Source organism: Gymnoscopelus braueri (genome assembly GCF_963280865.1).
Source record: "Gymnoscopelus braueri genome assembly, chromosome: 2".
NCBI lineage: Eukaryota > Metazoa > Chordata > Actinopteri > Myctophiformes > Myctophidae > Gymnoscopelus > Gymnoscopelus braueri.
The window spans coordinates 34,922,896-34,945,031 of record NC_137604.1 but is presented as its reverse complement, the minus strand read 5'-3'; the positions used below and the strand labels follow the sequence as shown (position 1 = coordinate 34,945,031).

The 22,136-nt window shown below is 41.2% G+C and overlaps 2 protein-coding genes across 2 annotated transcripts; both read left to right on the top strand.

The window, feature by feature from the left end:
- Nucleotides 1-1,327: 1,327 nt before the first annotated feature.
- LOC308078228 (transmembrane channel-like protein 7) lies at nt 1,328-10,790 on the top strand. Its single transcript, XM_080419348.1, has 16 exons — nt 1,328-1,474; nt 2,231-2,507; nt 2,723-2,871; nt 3,683-3,838; nt 4,138-4,223; nt 4,343-4,488; nt 4,635-4,782; nt 4,951-5,127; nt 5,294-5,439; nt 5,662-5,776; nt 6,531-6,628; nt 7,025-7,208; nt 7,656-7,786; nt 8,417-8,572; nt 8,828-8,906; nt 9,056-10,790. Exons 1-16 carry the CDS (start codon nt 1,459-1,461, stop codon nt 9,260-9,262), a joined length of 2,271 nt encoding a protein of 756 aa, XP_080275474.1. The 5' UTR covers nt 1,328-1,458; the 3' UTR covers nt 9,263-10,790.
- Nucleotides 10,791-11,978: 1,188 nt separating this feature from the next.
- LOC308095277 (transmembrane channel-like protein 7) lies at nt 11,979-21,561 on the top strand (the record flags this gene model as incomplete). The annotated part of the gene is made up of 19 exons (XM_080442274.1): nt 11,979-12,143; nt 13,433-13,522; nt 13,635-13,680; nt 13,797-13,874; nt 14,134-14,229; nt 14,549-14,644; nt 15,446-15,601; nt 15,901-15,986; nt 16,106-16,251; nt 16,398-16,545; nt 16,714-16,890; nt 17,057-17,202; nt 17,425-17,539; nt 18,294-18,391; nt 18,788-18,971; nt 19,419-19,549; nt 20,180-20,335; nt 20,591-20,669; nt 20,819-21,561. The coding sequence occupies 19 exons, from the start codon at nt 11,979-11,981 to the stop codon at nt 21,023-21,025; spliced, it is 2,400 nt and encodes a 799-aa protein (XP_080298400.1). The 3' UTR covers nt 21,026-21,561.
- Nucleotides 21,562-22,136: the final 575 nt, after the last annotated feature.

The window sequence follows — 22,136 nt, the reverse complement described above, 5'->3', positions numbered from 1 at the left end:
TACTCATATCTTCATTATTAATTCACACAGTGGGTAAGGTTTCTACCGCCATTAAGTGGTCATATGGTGCTGACTCAAAGCCAGCGAAGTATGCATAAAGAATCTGAATAACAAATGCATGCAGAAAGCAAGCAGGTCTTTCAAAAAGAAAGAAATCTTGTCTTATCAGATCACAACTTAACTTTTAAAAGTTAAAATTAAAAACGATTTGAGTGGACAATGATGCTCACACCCACCTGTGCAGATGCAGTATGGCACCTACATCAGTGACAGTCACTGAGTTTCTTACTGAAATACTGATCAATACTGCTCAGATCAAGTTAAATGTGAATCTGTCTATTTAAAGATCAGAAACACAGATAATATTAGTGGTAGTGCTTTCCAATTCTGCTTACCTGGTTATTGTACTGAAAAAAAGTTAACTTGTAGCTCAATTCAAGTAGTCCAAGTTTGAGGATTCACCTGTATAGACTAGTCAGAGAAACACTAACATAGGGGAGGGCTGCCTAGCTACAAGGAAGTGTAGCTGAGGTAAAAGTCCATTTCGAATACCGTGGCATGTGGTCACTTGGCAGTAAGTCAAGATGAATGAATCCCTAGAGATAAAACTAATTGGCATGAAACAATTAAGATTCAAGGGCACATATCGTACATTGTGTCAATGTGGTCTATCTGCTGTAACGTCTGCATTGCCTCCAAAAACATATTCTCTCGGTCAGTGAGACTGCTTTTCATACAGCACTTTACAAACATAATAATATTGTCTGTGTAGGGGCTTGTGTCAGATCTCAGGCAAGACATTATGACCTGTTAAAGGGAAACTCCAGACTCAAGGTTTCAAACAGGGCCAGCATTAGCAGTCAGAAGTTTTCTAAGCAGTAGGGTTACTGTTTGCCATCATTTAACAAAACTTAGCCTATACGCTGAACTTTGTGCCTTGTTAATTTGATTTTTTTTTTTTTTTAAATAGGCCTAAATTATTTTATTGTATTTTTGTACCAAATGAAATAATGTGTCATTTGTTTTACTTTTTGTTTTGTTGTTTTTACTGCTATTTTTGAACATTTTTGAAAAATCTTGAAAGTGTTGTGGAAAATGTTGAATAATTTTACATTAACACAAATCTTAATACAAATCTTCTCTTCTGGGGGTCCCTGGCACAAAACATTTTCAGATGGGGGTCTGCGGACAGATATTTATCACATTGGCACGAAAGGGTTTGAGAACTATTACTTGAGCCATGACAGTTGGGTCAGCTGGAGGGCGGTGTCGCTCCATACTTGGATCCATGGGAGTTTATGGGACATTCAGGAAGTTATGCGGGGCTTGTTGTGTTCCTGTCAGCAGCTACAGTTATCTACACTTATATCTCTACAAGTTGGCAGACAAGCTAAAATAGGCATATTTCTATTCACCTTTGCTTCAGTGAGCGATATTATTTCATGAAGACAACGGAAAATGGAAGACAACTCAGGTAAAAGATGGCAGGATAGATGTTTCGAAATAACTTAGAACCTTCTATTACGCGTTGCTAACTAAGTTGCTAACGAAAGGAAGCTAACTTTAGACCGCTGGTCTACTATTTACTACAGAACCATGGAAATGATAGTTTTCCTATATTGTGTGTATATTATGTATTGTGGTTTTGCTCATCATCAGCCAGTATCTGACAGTTTTCCTTCAGGGAGGGTCAGCGGTGTTGGTTGTGGGATGTCGGACTTGTGAGCAGTAACCGCGGTGTTAAGGTGTTGGACGTCTCCAGTTGATCTGGTCTAGTCCGACACACAAGGCTAGAATGTGTGTTAGCCATGGTTCACATGACGCTCGTCTGTCACAACAGTTATGTTTCAGGGCTACGTTTCAGGGCTAGAATGTGTGTGTGTGTGTGTGTGTGTGTGTGTGTGTGTGTGAGAGAGAGAGAGAGAGAGAGAGAGACACACAACTGTACAGTTATGTTATATCAACTCTAATTAAGCAAAAAATTGCCAGAAATGTAATATATATCACCATGTTGATTTGTATTAATATGCTCATTGCTCTTCTGATCAGTTGGTTCAATTGATCAGTCCAAGTGCATTAAATTAAAACTATAGCTCACTGAATGTCTTGAGAGCATGAAATGCAGGTGACCGCCAATCTCAAACCTGAAACGGAAGAAAGAGTGTCCATTCTGGTTTCCAACCTATTTCATAACATTCAAAATCATAATTTGATTTCTCTGTCTTTTCAGTGTTCTACACTCCCCATAGTGGACCATCCACTAATAATCCACTGCTGGATCAGCTTCCCAGCTACCAGTCTTTGCTGTACCGAAGAAAGCCTTCAGCCAAGAGCACCAAGCAAAGAAGCGGCTCCAGAAACCGTCAGGGCTCCTCTGGCAGTGGGAAATGGGGGAACACAGTCACCACCACCACCACCACCAGACCTGATGAGAAGCAGAAGAGTCAGGCGCTACAGAGGCCTGTCAGAGAACAGCCTAAGCCCATGGCCATGAAACGTATAGACAAGTAGGAAAGATTCCTTTCTGGTGAACTAAAGAAAAGAACCATCGAAAATCATAATTACTTAAAGTTAATGTTCCATATTGTCTTGTAAAAAATAAATAAAAATAGTTTAGTTTTTTCAATAGACTGTATTATTTATTGTACTTTACTTAACTTCATTTCATTGTTTTGTTGACATTAATGAAAGTGGAGTTGAAAATGGTAATCATCTGTTTAAGTGTCCAGCGCCTGAAGCAGGCTCGGGACCTGAGCAGCTGGAAACAGTGGAGGCAAAGCACCAGGCGGAGTCTGAGGAGGCTGAGAGATGATGCCCGGGAATGGCTCAGCTCCCTTGAGCTGTGGAGGGGAGATATTCATCTAATTGAGGGTGAGAGACAAGTAGACCGTTATTGCACCACTGTGTTGCTCGATGAAAATATATTACTGATTTTCAAGTGAAAATGTTTGCTTGAAAATCAGTGACACCATCATTCTACAAAGTATAAATTAGGCTTTGGGGCTAGAGGCATTTGTGGATGTCCCCCCTCCCCAGAGATGCACAGCTGTGCTTACTGTCTACCATACACCAGAAGAATTTGAAAATACTTTTGAGAGTTTTTAATCACAGACTATACAATTTTGCAAAGAGCATTATCTTGGGAAGAAATGCACGTACATCTGGAACTGGTCCTATAGGAAGTGTTAAGTCATAAGCTAAACTCATATTCACCAAATAATCTATGTGGATGGACACAAAACATGACTGCTGTATGTTATACAGTACACATAGCCTACACATGTACTGTATAGCTTACCATACACATTGTAAAGCGCTTTGGATAAAAGCACCATTTTCTATGAGTAGAAGCCTACTGCTGCAGTCATTTGAGTTTGTGTGTACCTGTCTATGTGACCTGTCCATGTTTTATATAAAATGGGGTTGGTATACTCTGAATATGTTTCCAGGAGGCTATGAAAGGCAAATATCTGCAGTCCATTGGACCATCCATGTACCCTGTTTTAAACAATAAGCACCCATCATTGAATTTCAAGACTAAAGACTTCCGATAATATCAAACATATTTTTGTTTATCAAAACCACCAAGACATGTTTGCTCGGGTAGCACAGTGGTAAAAGTCTTTTTTAGTTTGTTTCTTTCTCTCGTCCTCACTAACACTCTCTACTTTTAATACAATAGGGATGTTTGGCACGGGCATCCTGTCTTACTTCTCCTTCCTGCGTTTCCTGGTCCTACTCAACCTGATCATCTTCCTGTTGATGTTCAGCTTCGTCATGCTGCCCATCATCATTGCCCCCCACGCTTCAGGCAACAACACCTTCAACCAGGCTGATGGTACGCAGTCACTTCATTGGCTTTCTCATAATGATGAATAACTAGAATAGCAGGGTGTTTGAGCCGTCCATTGTTCTTTTTTTCCACAAATTTCTAGCTTTGTGCTTGACTATATATTAATTATACCATATTTGTATATACAATACAATAATTTATCAGAGCAATACAGAGCAGTTTGAATGAGAATACGTTGAGGAATGCACACCCATGAAGAGGTCTGTTCTTTGAGACAGTAACAGCACTGTTCCTCTTGTATTTCTGTTAGGATTCATGTTTTATCTTAACGTGTTCCACCACAGGCAGCTCTTGCAGTTCGTATCCGAGCAGCTCTCGTCGAGGCCTTGTCCTCTATCATGAGCACATCACAGACCTGCTCTCAGGCGGAGTATGTCTTTATAGTTCCTTTTTCTTCTCTGCTGTCAGGGTGAAACTTTATTGTGCGAGTTTGGAAGAGAGAGAGGTTTGTTTTTGGATTCCCACTAACCTCTTGTGTTTGATCCACAGGGTTTTCTAGAACAGACCTATCTTTTCTATGGCTACTACAAGGTGGACTTCATCTACTTCCCAAACTTTACTTACAACCTGCCTCTTGCCTACCTGCTGGTCACCATAGCCTACCTCTTCCTCAGTCTCATTTGGATTGTTAAAAGGTACTAAAAAGACAAAATTGTTTTTTTGAAGAGCAAAAACCTTATTTACAAAGTTTGTTAAATTAAATGATTGGCTTCTAAAATAAAAGGTTTGCTTGACAAGTAGGAGGGATCTGTGACCACCATAGATGACTCTTTCCCACCAGGTCTGCCGCAGGCTTCAAGCGTAACCTGGTTCAAGATGAGGATCGATTCCAGAGTTTCTGTAACAAAGTATTTTCGGGCTGGGACTTCTGCATTACCAACGACAATGCTGTACGGCTGAAGAGGAGCAGCCTGCTGTATGAGCTTAGGGTGAGTTGCTCAGTCTGGAGGCACATATTAACGCTTTTGAAGACCTGTAACATTTTCCTCTTCATATCCGCTTCAAAAACATATCATATTGTTTTGTTTATTGCTTCTGTATTTTTAATTTTTCACATTTGAAACCGTTTTCTTTCCTTATTATTTTTCTGTTGCCAGACGGACTTGGAGGAGGAAAGGATCAAGCAGAAAATAGCAGGTCGCACCCGCAAGGAGAGATGTCGTATTTATGTCATCCGCCTCATCCTAAACCTTTTTGTCATTGCTGTGCTGGCTGCCTGCTTCTACAGCATTTACAGAGCCACCATCTTCTCCCAGAAAGCCCAGATGACAAAGGTTCGTTTTCTGACTACATCAGGATATTCAGGAGCCTTTCTAAACTTAGGGTTTTTACCGCCTGTGGAGGGGGCGGGGGGTCCTAGTTTATTGTTTCTAACAGAGGGATTCAAAGATCATTGCGGAGAACACATCCGTATAACTAGTTCTTTCTACTGTGTTGCAGGAGAATTTCATGGTGGATCTCATCTATGAGTACCTGCCTTCCATTGTTATCACCACAGCCAATTTCCTCACTCCCCTCCTTTTCTCTCTAATCATCAACTACGAGGACTACTCCCCAGCGTTTGAGATCCGCTTCACTCTCATGAGGTAGGTAGTTGCTCTGAAATCCTCATTCCTAATGCTAAAGATAAAATTGGCCCATCAGTGAGGACCCGTCAAACTTAATTTTATAGAACCAATCAATTTCAAGCTAGCAGTGGTAACGATAGCGTCAACTAATTGTTTTGCTATTTATACAGATCTTCAAGTCATCGTAGAAAAACACATGTTCCAGTCATTGGTGTCTTTCTTTTCCCCCCTTCTCTCCAGGTGTGTGTTCATGAGGTTGACCAGTATTGGGGTTTTGCTCTTCTCTCTCTGGACTCAGATCACTAAGTGTAAGGACGGGCCCTGTGAATGTGGCTACAACCATCAGCTATACTCTGTAAGTGCATTTATTGCATTTTGAAAAAGTAGCAATTGACAGCTAGGCCGTTCATTTCTTTCAATGTGACCCAGCCACCCGATGCCAGGTTGGTTTAATGGCCTCTAGTTTGACGGTGGTAATGTTAAAGTAACATTTATCGGCAGCACAGTTGATGGGTTTGCAAGAGTGACACAGCACCGGTACCGGAACAGCTAAACAGACTAAGCCAAGGCCTAATGAAAAGGGACAACCCACCACAAGAACACTGTTTTTTAAATTGTATTCTATGTTGTCATTTTATATCCAGTCTACTATACATGCTTCTACAAATAAAGAGGAAGAGGGATTATAACAATCATTTGCTGGTTAGATTTGACTCTCATTATTCAAACTTTACTACTCTCAAACTAGAGGCTAATCTTATGACACATAATGAAACGATTGTTTCATGTCCTAATTTTGTGTATGTATATATTTTTCCATTCACTAATAGACAAGTACATTTATTCAGTCTTGCCTGTCATGGATGGTAGTGATAAATGCACTATAACGTTAATACAGCAGATGTGAAACTTCCCTGTTGGTAATCAAAGGGTCCTTAAATTCTTTTTAGGATGTATATTGCTATAATATAGCACAGCTGTCCTTTGTGAGTCTTGAGTGCTCATACAAACTCATACACCCTACTGATAACACTGCATGTTATCATTATTGTTGAGCCTGGTGCAGTCAATTAATTCATGCTACTCTTAACTCCCATGCTGTTGCGAAGTGTTGGGAGACCCGTGTGGGGCAAGAGATGTACAAACTTACCATCTTTGACTTCATTATCATCGCGGCTGTCACTCTCTTTGTGGAGTTTCCACGGAGGTAAGTCCCTATCTTTTTCTTCTTTTTTTTTCTCTTTCTTTTACAACATAGCCAAACTCTGTTTTGGAGAACAGCTTCAAAGTATATAAAGTGAAAGGTTCTTGGTCTACCTGGGATCCTAGTTTCTTGAGGCACACCACACTGTCTCTCTGCATTCTGTGTACAGTATGTGATTACCTGGCTTATTGTAAGTCACTGTGGTTAACAGCATCTGCTAAATGCCTAAATTGTAAATCGAAACAAGTATGCATATGATTTGAAGCTGTTGCCCATGCGGAACTGCTGATGACCATATACAAACTCGAGTATATCCAGCTGTCCATGCTCTGGCCTGTCCCCATCAGGTTGATAGAGAACTACCGTAACTGTGTCCTTCCTGTGGCCTGTCCCCATCAGGTTGATAGTGAACTTCTGTGACTGTGGCCTTGCTAAATGGTGGGGCCAGCAGGAGTTTGCTATTCCTCAGAATGTGCTGGAGATTGTCTATGGGCAGACTATCTGTTGGATCGGCACATTTTACTGCCCCCTGCTGCCTGCCATCTGTATCATTAAGTACTTCATTATCTTCTACATCAAAAAGGTAAGACGTTACGTTTCACCAGAACTCTTTGTTCTTAAGGCAAACGTGAACGACAGAGGAAAGGTCATCCATTATCTTTTTTGTAGGCAATTTATAATGTGTTGTTGTTAATTCACCTTTCTTTATATTATTGGGCATTACCAAGATAAAAAAAAAATCATGGGTTTTGAAGGAACTGAAATTAAAGCCAACCATTTTAAGGCCTGAATGTTTAATTTTGACTTTGTTTGTAAGACAATCATAGTGATGGCTGGGACAAAATCCAGGTCATAATTATGTATATCACTGTATGTGAAATATACATAATAGCCTAAGCACTGGCCACTTGTTTCTTAACAAAAAAAAAGCCATGGGTTTCCGAGGCTACTTGTTTCTAAACTGTGTGACACGAGACAAGTCCGCCTGCGCCTTGGGATTTTGTGACAACCACACTTCATCATTTTACAGGTGTCTTTGGTTTACAACTGCCGTCCAGCCACACGTCCTTTCAGAGCTTCCAGCTCCAACTTCTTCTTCCTGGTTGTGTTGCTTATAGGCCTTGCTCTGGCCTGCCTGCCAGTCACTGTTGGCATGGCACAGTGAGTAGTGTGGATGATAATATTGTTTTGTAAATTATTATTATATATATTATTATTTAAAACAAATGACTAGGGTTCATGCCAGTTTACTCAAGGGGTTCATGCAGTGGTGTGTTCTAGGTTTTTTCGGAGGGTATATACCATAATTATTCCCTCCCATGCGCTCATGCGCGCGGTCACTGAATGAAATAACCGCGTGGTCACCAAATGAAATAACCGCTCTAACATATAATTTATATGTGTGAACTACTTCGAAACTCCCATGGCCAGCGGTCATTATCACCTCAATAGCTACACATAAGCCTTCACCTTGAACGCCACATTATCACTTAAAAGGCTATTGAAGTCCACATGCCCCCAGCCCCTCCTCCTGCATATCAGATACGCTACCTCGGATGGTTAGCAGACGGTATACAATTTTTTTCAACTGGGACAGTACGTACTGTATATAGTGTAACACGGTAGAACACACCACTAGGTTCATGCCATTTACCAGAGCAGTCACTCTGGATAAGTGCGTCTGCTACATACCTAAATGTAAATTAAAAAAGTTACTCTCCCAAATAATACAATAGCTTTTTAGTAGTCGAATGTACAACTAGACTTAACTGAGCTGTCATTCCTTCACAGGATAAGGTGTTCCCAGGCCTGCGGACCATTTGTTAATTACACCACCTCATGGGAGGTAGTGCCAAGGGCTGTATCCCAGCTTCCCTCAGGAGCCAGTACCTTCCTCCATGCTATCTCCTCAGAGGCTTTTGCCGTCTCCTTCTTGGTCATCACATGGTATGGTTTCAGGCCAATATACAGCTACGCTTTGTAGGGTTATTCTCAGCAATGATGGTGATTATACTAAATAGGTATATTCATAGTGCCTCTTGTCAAAAAACTTTAATGTATACTAAATATTCATATACTCATGGGTTTATGAGCTGAGACTGGTGTTTTCTGTGTTGAGCTGTTTCAATTAATTGTAGAGTAACTTTTATGTAGCCTACTCGTTATGCTTGTACAGTAACACTGATTCAATATCTTCCACAGTTTGGCCATGTTTTATGTAATTGCTCTAGCCGGAGCTCACAAGAGAGTCATTAACCAGCTCAGGGATCAGCTAGCCATGGTGAGTAGAGTACTGTATACTCCACACACACAAAAAATAGATATCTTCCCAATTTTCCAAGACAGTATGTTTATTGCCGCACATGTTTATTGTGGTCTGAAAGGGACTACAATGTGAAAGGACACTCATCTTATCTCTGTGTTCCACAGGAGGGCCGTGACAAGCGTTTCCTGATCCAGAAGCTGTGTCTGGCTGAGAGACGATCAGCTATCAGATCCACTGGATCCCAGTCTCAGCTTCAACCACGCTCCCCCAGTAGGAGCAGCCCCAGCTACCACACCAGCTTCGCCAGCAACTATAATGATGGTGGTCTGTTCCTGACCCACCCACCTCCAGACTCCTCCACACATGTCTAGGACCACGGCTGTGGGCTGATATTGCAGTCCAGTGAGCACCCAAACATACCAAAACCTAATTTATACTTCATAGTATGACTGTGTTGTTCAATCAGTTATATACAGCAAGTGACACTATAGTACGAGGAAAGGCTGGGGCTAGATTGGTTTGAGCAATGGGTTTCGGTGTTCAGAGGAAGTAGTTGCGCAAGAGCGTAAATCGGCTGTCTACCCTCTTAAACGAAACAGTTCAGAAACTTTGAGTTCATGTCACACAAGTAAAGTTGTGGAAACCGGAAGCGGATGTGAGGCCACTTCCTCCAAGGAAAAAAAAAAGAAACCTGTTGTTATAACAGAACGTCTGTTAGAGAAAAGTCAGCTTAAGCCTAATGCTTTGCTATTATCTTCCAGCTGGATGTACCTGGGATGACACCGAGTTAATCACAGGCTTTGAATGAAAATCTATTGATGTTGTCAAACCACTACAGTTCAGTTCAAGTTCAACCGTATTGTCGTATATTATATACAACGAAATACTTGCGCTCTGACTATCTCTTCCTCAACACAACACACCATCCAACACACCAACTTAATACACTACATCGGCTTTTTACACAATTCAAGCATATATAAACAATACATATATAGAATTTTGAAACACTATGTTCATGGTGTCGTTATGGGTATGACTTGATGTCTGGGTCAGATGAAAGCTTAGCAGTGCTGAGGGACCAAATGGACTTGTATTTAACTCAAGATTGCTTTATTTGTCATTTGTTTTCCATTTGCTAGCAGCTTCGGGGAAAAAAAGAAATGTTTCTCCTAGTTATGTGAGGAGTGGCCGCAGCAAGCGTCAGTCGCGCCGCCATATAACTCTGTGAGGACTGTGTGTTAAAGGTGCAAGAATCTTGGGACCATCAAATAACCCTTGCTGCCTTTTATCATTTTTCTGTGTATATTTTTTCTACTGTATATATACTGTATGATCCTGATTTACCTTCCAAGAAGGACCTTTCTTGTAACCACTGGTGTTTTCTTTACACTCTGACTTTCTTTGCACTTTAAATGTATGAAACTCTTTTGACACTAAATGTTTATTACTTTTATAGCTGAGTAACTACTTTTGTTTATTTCAACTTCCACTTCCATGTTTTGAAACTCAGGTTGCCTAAGGGCGCGCTCCCACCGCACTTTTCTTTTACTTCTGGGGCAGAATCTGCCAATGCTTTGTCAATGCAAATGCGTGAATTTTTGGAAGAAATGTGCAAGACCATGAATCCACGCATTTGCATTGACAAAGCATTGGCAGATTCCGCCCCAGAGGTAAAAGAAAAGTGCGGTGGGAGCGCGCCCTAAGAGGACAATTAATACTAATACTACTAATACAACATACTACATCCAACATGTCTTTTTACTCTTCTTACTGATATTAATTTGTCTGGTTATCTCAGTATTTGAGAATATACTTGAGAGGAATGCTGTTACAGTTGCTATTTAGCAGTTTTGTTATATGATGTTATTAAACGTAATAAACATATTTTGTTTCGTATGTCTTTTTCCTGCAGAAAGATTGACTTATTTACTGTTTCATAAAATTTAAATAGAGTATATAACAGCTAGAGCTCCCAGACAGTTATGGCTTCTTGTTGTGTCATACAGTAGTGGTAAAAGTACTGAATAAAAGTATAAATATTGCAATGTAGAATTACTCTGTTACAAGTAAAAGTCCAGAATTTAAAATACACTTGAGTAAAAGTACAAAAGTATTGGCATCAAAATATACTTAAAGTACCATAAGTAAAAGTACTCGTTACGCAGATTGTCCTATTTCACAAGTTTTCAATTTAAAAAAGTCATTTGAAAATAGCAGATCTACAAGCTCACAATGTGTCACATCGCGACGCATTGTGAGCTTGTAGATCGGCAATTTTCAAATGGTTAATGTATGTTTTGTAATAATCTAAATCTACAAAGTAACTAGTAACTAAACTGTCAAATAATTGTAGTGGATAAGTATAATATTTGCCTCTGAAATGTAGTGGAGTAGAAGTAAAACTAATGAAATTGGAAGTACTCCAGTAAAGTAAAAAATACCTCAAAATTGTACTTAAGTACAGTACTTGAGTAAATGTACTTACTTTACACCACTGGTGTCTTATAAGTTTGCCACATTATTATATTGTGAAACCTTAGGTGGAGTTATGTCACCTCCAAGGCAATAGATGTCGCTGCTCCTGACGCATGCATTTGGCCACAGACAGCAGCTCAGCTGCAGAGCAGGTACCAGTGTTGCCATGTCCGCTATGGGCTTGTTTTTCTGGTAAGTTGCTTGTAATTAAATATAGGTAGTTGCGGGTTGCGTTTTTATGGGCTTGTTTCTAAACTGTAGTTGCTTATTTGGGCTTTTTTCCTAATGTTGTTTAAACCAGTATTTCATTTTCAAGTCAAGGACCCCCAGATTAATATATTTGTCTGCGGACCCCCATCTGAAAACATTTTATGCCAGGGACCCCATACAAGATTTGTTTTGTTAAAATGTTTCGAAAATATTCCTCATTTTTCAAAATGTCTGTTTGAAAATAGCCAATCTATATTTTTAAAGGGCGAAGGGCTTGTTTTCCTAGACCTGGTTGCTTATTTCTCTCGCAAAACCTGGCAACGCTGCTCAGCTGGTACGGAACCGGAGGCAGCGTGCGGCTTGTTTCGTCGGTTCATCGAGCAATAATCATTTGCAAGGATGATCGGATTCGGAATCACGCTCCGGACGGACATGGGAGCGATCTGCTTCTTGTTCGGATTCGTCTGCTGCTGCCAGCTGATGAGCGTGTCTTCAGATGACATCGTGGTGGCGTGCGGAGGGTTTGTGAAGTCCGACGTGGAAATCAATTACTCCCTGATCGAGGTGAGAGTGCAAGCTAGGCTAGCGGTAGTAGCTCTGGGTGGTACGCTTATGCTAGCTGGAGGATGACAGTTGTGGTACAGCCTCTTTCTTTAGTGTTTCGAGCAGGTGGGCGTGGTTTTGAGGCTTAGTTAGCGTTAGGTTGAGGCATTTAACCACGCCCACCTGGGCGGAACTCCAAAGAAAGAGGAAGTCCTGAGTCCCGACTCCGACCACAGTTTGAATGAAAGCTCTTGACAAGCTGAAGCTAACGTTAGCATTCTGCTATCTAATAATTAGACCATAAGACAGACTGGTATCCTAATGTGTAATTGACACCTTAAAGAGTGTTCTGCTCTGCCTTTAATCAACACAGTGTGTGTGTGTGTGTGTGTGTGTGTGTGTGTGTGTGTGTGTTTATATATGTGTTATTATTAGCTGAATGAGAGCAGTGACAGATGCACTCATCCTAACCCAGGGGTCTTCAACAGGGGGTCCGGGACCCTCAGAGTAACTACAGGGGGTCCGCCAAATATTTGTGTAAGGGGGAACATAAGCCGAAAATAGCAGATCTGCAAGCTCACATGCCTCGTGCTGCAAGACGTTGTGAGGTTGTAGATCTGATATTTTCGGAAAGTTGGTGTAGAGGGAAAAAGAGAAGACCAAGTACAGAGCCAACGGCCAAGTTGACTAAATTTTGAGGGCTTAAAAGGTTAAATGTCTGATAATACACATTAAGATGAATACAACATATTAATAGAAAAGATAATGTGTGTCAAAGAAGTCTATGAAGCAATCAATGAAAACCTTTATTCTGCAACACAGTGTTATACAATGTAGTGGGGGGTCCCTGCTTCATCTCTCTCAGCTAAGGGGTCCTTGGCCTGAAAAACGTTGAAGACCCCTGTCCTAACCCTAACGTATCCTCTCGTTCTATGTAATCTAACCTCAATGTTACGTTTGATGTTGCCACTGCAGGTAACGTTGGTGTGAATGAGTTTTGACCCAAAGCATCAGCCTTTAAAGGCCTCTGCGTGCTGATGGAGTTAACGTTGAATACTATAGTTACAGCCATCAGGCACAATGCATTCACAGACATAATGAGATTAGCCACACAAGCCAGTTAGTTGACCAGTCCTTTGTATCTAGAAGCTTGGCAAGACCGCTCTCTTTCTTTCTGACAGCCGAAGACACTTAGTTGACATATTAGCCCGGTACTTAACTACTTAACCCAGGCAACAGCCAGACAGCAACACCGACTTACCTACCAGTGGCAGTGAGTGACTGAAGATCCTTTTCTCCTTTTTACACAGATTAAACTGTACACAAAACAAGGCTCATTGAAATACCAGACTGACTGTGCCCCGATCAATGGTTACTTTATGATCCCCTTGTACGACAAGGTATGTAGACAACTACTGTAATTTGAACACATTTAATTATCTCATCAGCATGTATTGTTTATGTACAGTATATGTATCTATGGGGAAATAAAAACTTGTCGCTCTTTTACAGGGAGACTTTGTCTTGAAGATTGAACCCCCACTTGGGTGGAGCTTTGGTAAGAGTATAGTGTCAGTCACCACCATGCATTCACAGTTAACCATTTACTGTAGGAATTGAGAAAATAGCCAGCACCCTGTAATGTCCTTTCATTGATTTATTTACCTCACCCAGGACAAATAGAACGGATGACCTGGTCGGTCTTCCTCAGCGACCGACCTGGTCGAAATGCACCCAGTCTATTTGTCCCGGGTGAGGTTACTAGGAGTAACAAGCAGCTGCAGTAAGTGAGTGCTTCAATAGCCTTGTCAAGCTGCTGTACTTGAGCATAGTGTACCGTGATTTGCAGCTGAGTAGCCCAGTAATCCAGAAGCTTTGGGTGGGGCCACTGGGGGGATTCCCCTTTAGCTGAACGATAGATGTTAGGTTTAAAATACGGGAGATCCAAATCTAGTTACTTACCCATCGTAGTTCTCTGTGAATACTTTCTTACCTCTTTGTCTTTCTCTAGAACCTACTAGTGTTGACCTGCATGTGGATGGGGTCAATGACATCTGCACGAAGGAAGAGGACATCAACTTTGTCTTCACTGGCTTCTCAGTGTCTGGCACGGTGCGGAATCAAATCTATGCATTTATGTTTGAAACGGGTTGTTTCCGGTAGTAGTATGCAGACATGCAAAAGTGTCACTTTTCAGCTACAGTCACCTTTTTGAACCCAAATAGGGCAATTGTGTGACACCTGACCCGAAAGAAAACAACATGTTGTCACCTTTTTCACCTCTGGGCTGTTTGCATGCCTGAGTATGCTTTATGTTGAGGAAGTTCACTTTGACAGATGCTGCCAGTTATTCAAAGTGTTAATTGACCCTCTGATATTGTTTTCAGTTCTGTCTGTATTATCTTGTTACATCAGGTTCTAAGTAGAGGCCATCCCCTGGGCCCTGCGGGAGTGGAAGTCAAACTCAGCCGAGAGGGAACAGAGGAGAAACTCCAAACTGCCCTCACCCAGGCTGGGGGGAAGTATGTGACTCATGGCTTCCTTTTTAATTGATATGATGGATTATAGAACCGGTTGCATCTGCAGTAATGACGTGATCTGTAAACATGTGCTTTATTTGGCTGTCTTTTCAATGGCTTTGGGGCTAGAGGCATTTGTGGATGTCCCCCCTCCCCAGAGATGCACAGCTGTGCTTACTGTCTACCATACACCAGAAGAATTTGAAAATACTTTTGAGAGTTTTTAATCACAGACTATACAATTTTGCAAAGAGCATTATCTTGGGAAGAAATGCACGTACATCTGGAACTGGTCCTATAGGAAGTGTTAAGTCATAAGCTAAACTCATATTCACCAAATAATCTATGTGGATGGACACAAAACATGACTGCTGTATGTTATACAGTACACATAGCCTACACATGTACTGTATAGCTTACCATACACATTGTAAAGCGCTTTGGATAAAAGCACCATTTTCTATGAGTAGAAGCCTACTGCTGCAGTCATTTGAGTTTGTGTGTACCTGTCTATGTGACCTGTCCATGTTTTATATAAAATGGGGTTGGTATACTCTGAATATGTTTCCAGGAGGCTATGAAAGGCAAATATCTGCAGTCCATTGGACCATCCATGTACCCTGTTTTAAACAATAAGCACCCATCATTGAATTTCAAGACTAAAGACTTCCGATAATATCAAACATATTTTTGTTTATCAAAACCACCAAGACATGTTTGCTCGGGTAGCACAGTGGTAAAAGTCTTTTTTAGTTTGTTTCTTTCTCTCGTCCTCACTAACACTCTCTACTTTTAATACAATAGGGATGTTTGGCACGGGCATCCTGTCTTACTTCTCCTTCCTGCGTTTCCTGGTCCTACTCAACCTGATCATCTTCCTGTTGATGTTCAGCTTCGTCATGCTGCCCATCATCATTGCCCCCCACGCTTCAGGCAACAACACCTTCAACCAGGCTGATGGTACGCAGTCACTTCATTGGCTTTCTCATAATGATGAATAACTAGAATAGCAGGGTGTTTGAGCCGTCCATTGTTCTTTTTTTCCACAAATTTCTAGCTTTGTGCTTGACTATATATTAATTATACCATATTTGTATATACAATACAATAATTTATCAGAGCAATACAGAGCAGTTTGAATGAGAATACGTTGAGGAATGCACACCCATGAAGAGGTCTGTTCTTTGAGACAGTAACAGCACTGTTCCTCTTGTATTTCTGTTAGGATTCATGTTTTATCTTAACGTGTTCCACCACAGGCAGCTCTTGCAGTTCGTATCCGAGCAGCTCTCGTCGAGGCCTTGTCCTCTATCATGAGCACATCACAGACCTGCTCTCAGGCGGAGTATGTCTTTATAGTTCCTTTTTCTTCTCTGCTGTCAGGGTGAAACTTTATTGTGCGAGTTTGGAAGAGAGAGAGGTTTGTTTTTGGATTCCCACTAACCTCTTGTGTTTGATCCACAGGGTTTTCTAGAACAGACCTATCTTTTCTATGGCTACTACAAGGTGGACTTCATCTACTTCCCAAACTTTACTTACAACCTGCCTCTTGCCTACCTGCTGGTCACCATAGCCTACCTCTTCCTCAGTCTCATTTGGATTGTTAAAAGGTACTAAAAAGACAAAATTGTTTTTTTGAAGAGCAAAAACCTTATTTACAAAGTTTGTTAAATTAAATGATTGGCTTCTAAAATAAAAGGTTTGCTTGACAAGTAGGAGGGATCTGTGACCACCATAGATGACTCTTTCCCACCAGGTCTGCCGCAGGCTTCAAGCGTAACCTGGTTCAAGATGAGGATCGATTCCAGAGTTTCTGTAACAAAGTATTTTCGGGCTGGGACTTCTGCATTACCAACGACAATGCTGTACGGCTGAAGAGGAGCAGCCTGCTGTATGAGCTTAGGGTGAGTTGCTCAGTCTGGAGGCACATATTAACGCTTTTGAAGACCTGTAACATTTTCCTCTTCATATCCGCTTCAAAAACATATCATATTGTTTTGTTTATTGCTTCTGTATTTTTAATTTTTCACATTTGAAACCGTTTTCTTTCCTTATTATTTTTCTGTTGCCAGACGGACTTGGAGGAGGAAAGGATCAAGCAGAAAATAGCAGGTCGCACCCGCAAGGAGAGATGTCGTATTTATGTCATCCGCCTCATCCTAAACCTTTTTGTCATTGCTGTGCTGGCTGCCTGCTTCTACAGCATTTACAGAGCCACCATCTTCTCCCAGAAAGCCCAGATGACAAAGGTTCGTTTTCTGACTACATCAGGATATTCAGGAGCCTTTCTAAACTTAGGGTTTTTACCGCCTGTGGAGGGGGCGGGGGGTCCTAGTTTATTGTTTCTAACAGAGGGATTCAAAGATCATTGCGGAGAACACATCCGTATAACTAGTTCTTTCTACTGTGTTGCAGGAGAATTTCATGGTGGATCTCATCTATGAGTACCTGCCTTCCATTGTTATCACCACAGCCAATTTCCTCACTCCCCTCCTTTTCTCTCTAATCATCAACTACGAGGACTACTCCCCAGCGTTTGAGATCCGCTTCACTCTCATGAGGTAGGTAGTTGCTCTGAAATCCTCATTCCTAATGCTAAAGATAAAATTGGCCCATCAGTGAGGACCCGTCAAACTTAATTTTATAGAACCAATCAATTTCAAGCTAGCAGTGGTAACGATAGCGTCAACTAATTGTTTTGCTATTTATACAGATCTTCAAGTCATCGTAGAAAAACACATGTTCCAGTCATTGGTGTCTTTCTTTTCCCCCCTTCTCTCCAGGTGTGTGTTCATGAGGTTGACCAGTATTGGGGTTTTGCTCTTCTCTCTCTGGACTCAGATCACTAAGTGTAAGGACGGGCCCTGTGAATGTGGCTACAACCATCAGCTATACTCTGTAAGTGCATTTATTGCATTTTGAAAAAGTAGCAATTGACAGCTAGGCCGTTCATTTCTTTCAATGTGACCCAGCCACCCGATGCCAGGTTGGTTTAATGGCCTCTAGTTTGACGGTGGTAATGTTAAAGTAACATTTATCGGCAGCACAGTTGATGGGTTTGCAAGAGTGACACAGCACCGGTACCGGAACAGCTAAACAGACTAAGCCAAGGCCTAATGAAAAGGGACAACCCACCACAAGAACACTGTTTTTTAAATTGTATTCTATGTTGTCATTTTATATCCAGTCTACTATACATGCTTCTACAAATAAAGAGGAAGAGGGATTATAACAATCATTTGCTGGTTAGATTTGACTCTCATTATTCAAACTTTACTACTCTCAAACTAGAGGCTAATCTTATGACACATAATGAAACGATTGTTTCATGTCCTAATTTTGTGTATGTATATATTTTTCCATTCACTAATAGACAAGTACATTTATTCAGTCTTGCCTGTCATGGATGGTAGTGATAAATGCACTATAACGTTAATACAGCAGATGTGAAACTTCCCTGTTGGTAATCAAAGGGTCCTTAAATTCTTTTTAGGATGTATATTGCTATAATATAGCACAGCTGTCCTTTGTGAGTCTTGAGTGCTCATACAAACTCATACACCCTACTGATAACACTGCATGTTATCATTATTGTTGAGCCTGGTGCAGTCAATTAATTCATGCTACTCTTAACTCCCATGCTGTTGCGAAGTGTTGGGAGACCCGTGTGGGGCAAGAGATGTACAAACTTACCATCTTTGACTTCATTATCATCGCGGCTGTCACTCTCTTTGTGGAGTTTCCACGGAGGTAAGTCCCTATCTTTTTCTTCTTTTTTTTTCTCTTTCTTTTACAACATAGCCAAACTCTGTTTTGGAGAACAGCTTCAAAGTATATAAAGTGAAAGGTTCTTGGTCTACCTGGGATCCTAGTTTCTTGAGGCACACCACACTGTCTCTCTGCATTCTGTGTACAGTATGTGATTACCTGGCTTATTGTAAGTCACTGTGGTTAACAGCATCTGCTAAATGCCTAAATTGTAAATCGAAACAAGTATGCATATGATTTGAAGCTGTTGCCCATGCGGAACTGCTGATGACCATATACAAACTCGAGTATATCCAGCTGTCCATGCTCTGGCCTGTCCCCATCAGGTTGATAGAGAACTACCGTAACTGTGTCCTTCCTGTGGCCTGTCCCCATCAGGTTGATAGTGAACTTCTGTGACTGTGGCCTTGCTAAATGGTGGGGCCAGCAGGAGTTTGCTATTCCTCAGAATGTGCTGGAGATTGTCTATGGGCAGACTATCTGTTGGATCGGCACATTTTACTGCCCCCTGCTGCCTGCCATCTGTATCATTAAGTACTTCATTATCTTCTACATCAAAAAGGTAAGACGTTACGTTTCACCAGAACTCTTTGTTCTTAAGGCAAACGTGAACGACAGAGGAAAGGTCATCCATTATCTTTTTTGTAGGCAATTTATAATGTGTTGTTGTTAATTCACCTTTCTTTATATTATTGGGCATTACCAAGATAAAAAAAAAATCATGGGTTTTGAAGGAACTGAAATTAAAGCCAACCATTTTAAGGCCTGAATGTTTAATTTTGACTTTGTTTGTAAGACAATCATAGTGATGGCTGGGACAAAATCCAGGTCATAATTATGTATATCACTGTATGTGAAATATACATAATAGCCTAAGCACTGGCCACTTGTTTCTTAACAAAAAAAAAGCCATGGGTTTCCGAGGCTACTTGTTTCTAAACTGTGTGACACGAGACAAGTCCGCCTGCGCCTTGGGATTTTGTGACAACCACACTTCATCATTTTACAGGTGTCTTTGGTTTACAACTGCCGTCCAGCCACACGTCCTTTCAGAGCTTCCAGCTCCAACTTCTTCTTCCTGGTTGTGTTGCTTATAGGCCTTGCTCTGGCCTGCCTGCCAGTCACTGTTGGCATGGCACAGTGAGTAGTGTGGATGATAATATTGTTTTGTAAATTATTATTATATATATTATTATTTAAAACAAATGACTAGGGTTCATGCCAGTTTACTCAAGGGGTTCATGCAGTGGTGTGTTCTAGGTTTTTTCGGAGGGTATATACCATAATTATTCCCTCCCATGCGCTCATGCGCGCGGTCACTGAATGAAATAACCGCGTGGTCACCAAATGAAATAACCGCTCTAACATATAATTTATATGTGTGAACTACTTCGAAACTCCCATGGCCAGCGGTCATTATCACCTCAATAGCTACACATAAGCCTTCACCTTGAACGCCACATTATCACTTAAAAGGCTATTGAAGTCCACATGCCCCCAGCCCCTCCTCCTGCATATCAGATACGCTACCTCGGATGGTTAGCAGACGGTATACAATTTTTTTCAACTGGGACAGTACGTACTGTATATAGTGTAACACGGTAGAACACACCACTAGGTTCATGCCATTTACCAGAGCAGTCACTCTGGATAAGTGCGTCTGCTACATACCTAAATGTAAATTAAAAAAGTTACTCTCCCAAATAATACAATAGCTTTTTAGTAGTCGAATGTACAACTAGACTTAACTGAGCTGTCATTCCTTCACAGGATAAGGTGTTCCCAGGCCTGCGGACCATTTGTTAATTACACCACCTCATGGGAGGTAGTGCCAAGGGCTGTATCCCAGCTTCCCTCAGGAGCCAGTACCTTCCTCCATGCTATCTCCTCAGAGGCTTTTGCCGTCTCCTTCTTGGTCATCACATGGTATGGTTTCAGGCCAATATACAGCTACGCTTTGTAGGGTTATTCTCAGCAATGATGGTGATTATACTAAATAGGTATATTCATAGTGCCTCTTGTCAAAAAACTTTAATGTATACTAAATATTCATATACTCATGGGTTTATGAGCTGAGACTGGTGTTTTCTGTGTTGAGCTGTTTCAATTAATTGTAGAGTAACTTTTATGTAGCCTACTCGTTATGCTTGTACAGTAACACTGATTCAATATCTTCCACAGTTTGGCCATGTTTTATGTAATTGCTCTAGCCGGAGCTCACAAGAGAGTCATTAACCAGCTCAGGGATCAGCTAGCCATGGTGAGTAGAGTACTGTATACTCCACACACACAAAAAATAGATATCTTCCCAATTTTCCAAGACAGTATGTTTATTGCCGCACATGTTTATTGTGGTCTGAAAGGGACTACAATGTGAAAGGACACTCATCTTATCTCTGTGTTCCACAGGAGGGCCGTGACAAGCGTTTCCTGATCCAGAAGCTGTGTCTGGCTGAGAGACGATCAGCTATCAGATCCACTGGATCCCAGTCTCAGCTTCAACCACGCTCCCCCAGTAGGAGCAGCCCCAGCTACCACACCAGCTTCGCCAGCAACTATAATGATGGTGGTCTGTTCCTGACCCACCCACCTCCAGACTCCTCCACACATGTCTAGGACCACGGCTGTGGGCTGATATTGCAGTCCAGTGAGCACCCAAACATACCAAAACCTAATTTATACTTCATAGTATGACTGTGTTGTTCAATCAGTTATATACAGCAAGTGACACTATAGTACGAGGAAAGGCTGGGGCTAGATTGGTTTGAGCAATGGGTTTCGGTGTTCAGAGGAAGTAGTTGCGCAAGAGCGTAAATCGGCTGTCTACCCTCTTAAACGAAACAGTTCAGAAACTTTGAGTTCATGTCACACAAGTAAAGTTGTGGAAACCGGAAGCGGATGTGAGGCCACTTCCTCCAAGGAAAAAAAAAAGAAACCTGTTGTTATAACAGAACGTCTGTTAGAGAAAAGTCAGCTTAAGCCTAATGCTTTGCTATTATCTTCCAGCTGGATGTACCTGGGATGACACCGAGTTAATCACAGGCTTTGAATGAAAATCTATTGATGTTGTCAAACCACTACAGTTCAGTTCAAGTTCAACCGTATTGTCGTATATTATATACAACGAAATACTTGCGCTCTGACTATCTCTTCCTCAACACAACACACCATCCAACACACCAACTTAATACACTACATCGGCTTTTTACACAATTCAAGCATATATAAACAATACATATATAGAATTTTGAAACACTATGTTCATGGTGTCGTTATGGGTATGACTTGATGTCTGGGTCAGATGAAAGCTTAGCAGTGCTGAGGGACCAAATGGACTTGTATTTAACTCAAGATTGCTTTATTTGTCATTTGTTTTCCATTTGCTAGCAGCTTCGGGGAAAAAAAGAAATGTTTCTCCTAGTTATGTGAGGAGTGGCCGCAGCAAGCGTCAGTCGCGCCGCCATATAACTCTGTGAGGACTGTGTGTTAAAGGTGCAAGAATCTTGGGACCATCAAATAACCCTTGCTGCCTTTTATCATTTTTCTGTGTATATTTTTTCTACTGTATATATACTGTATGATCCTGATTTACCTTCCAAGAAGGACCTTTCTTGTAACCACTGGTGTTTTCTTTACACTCTGACTTTCTTTGCACTTTAAATGTATGAAACTCTTTTGACACTAAATGTTTATTACTTTTATAGCTGAGTAACTACTTTTGTTTATT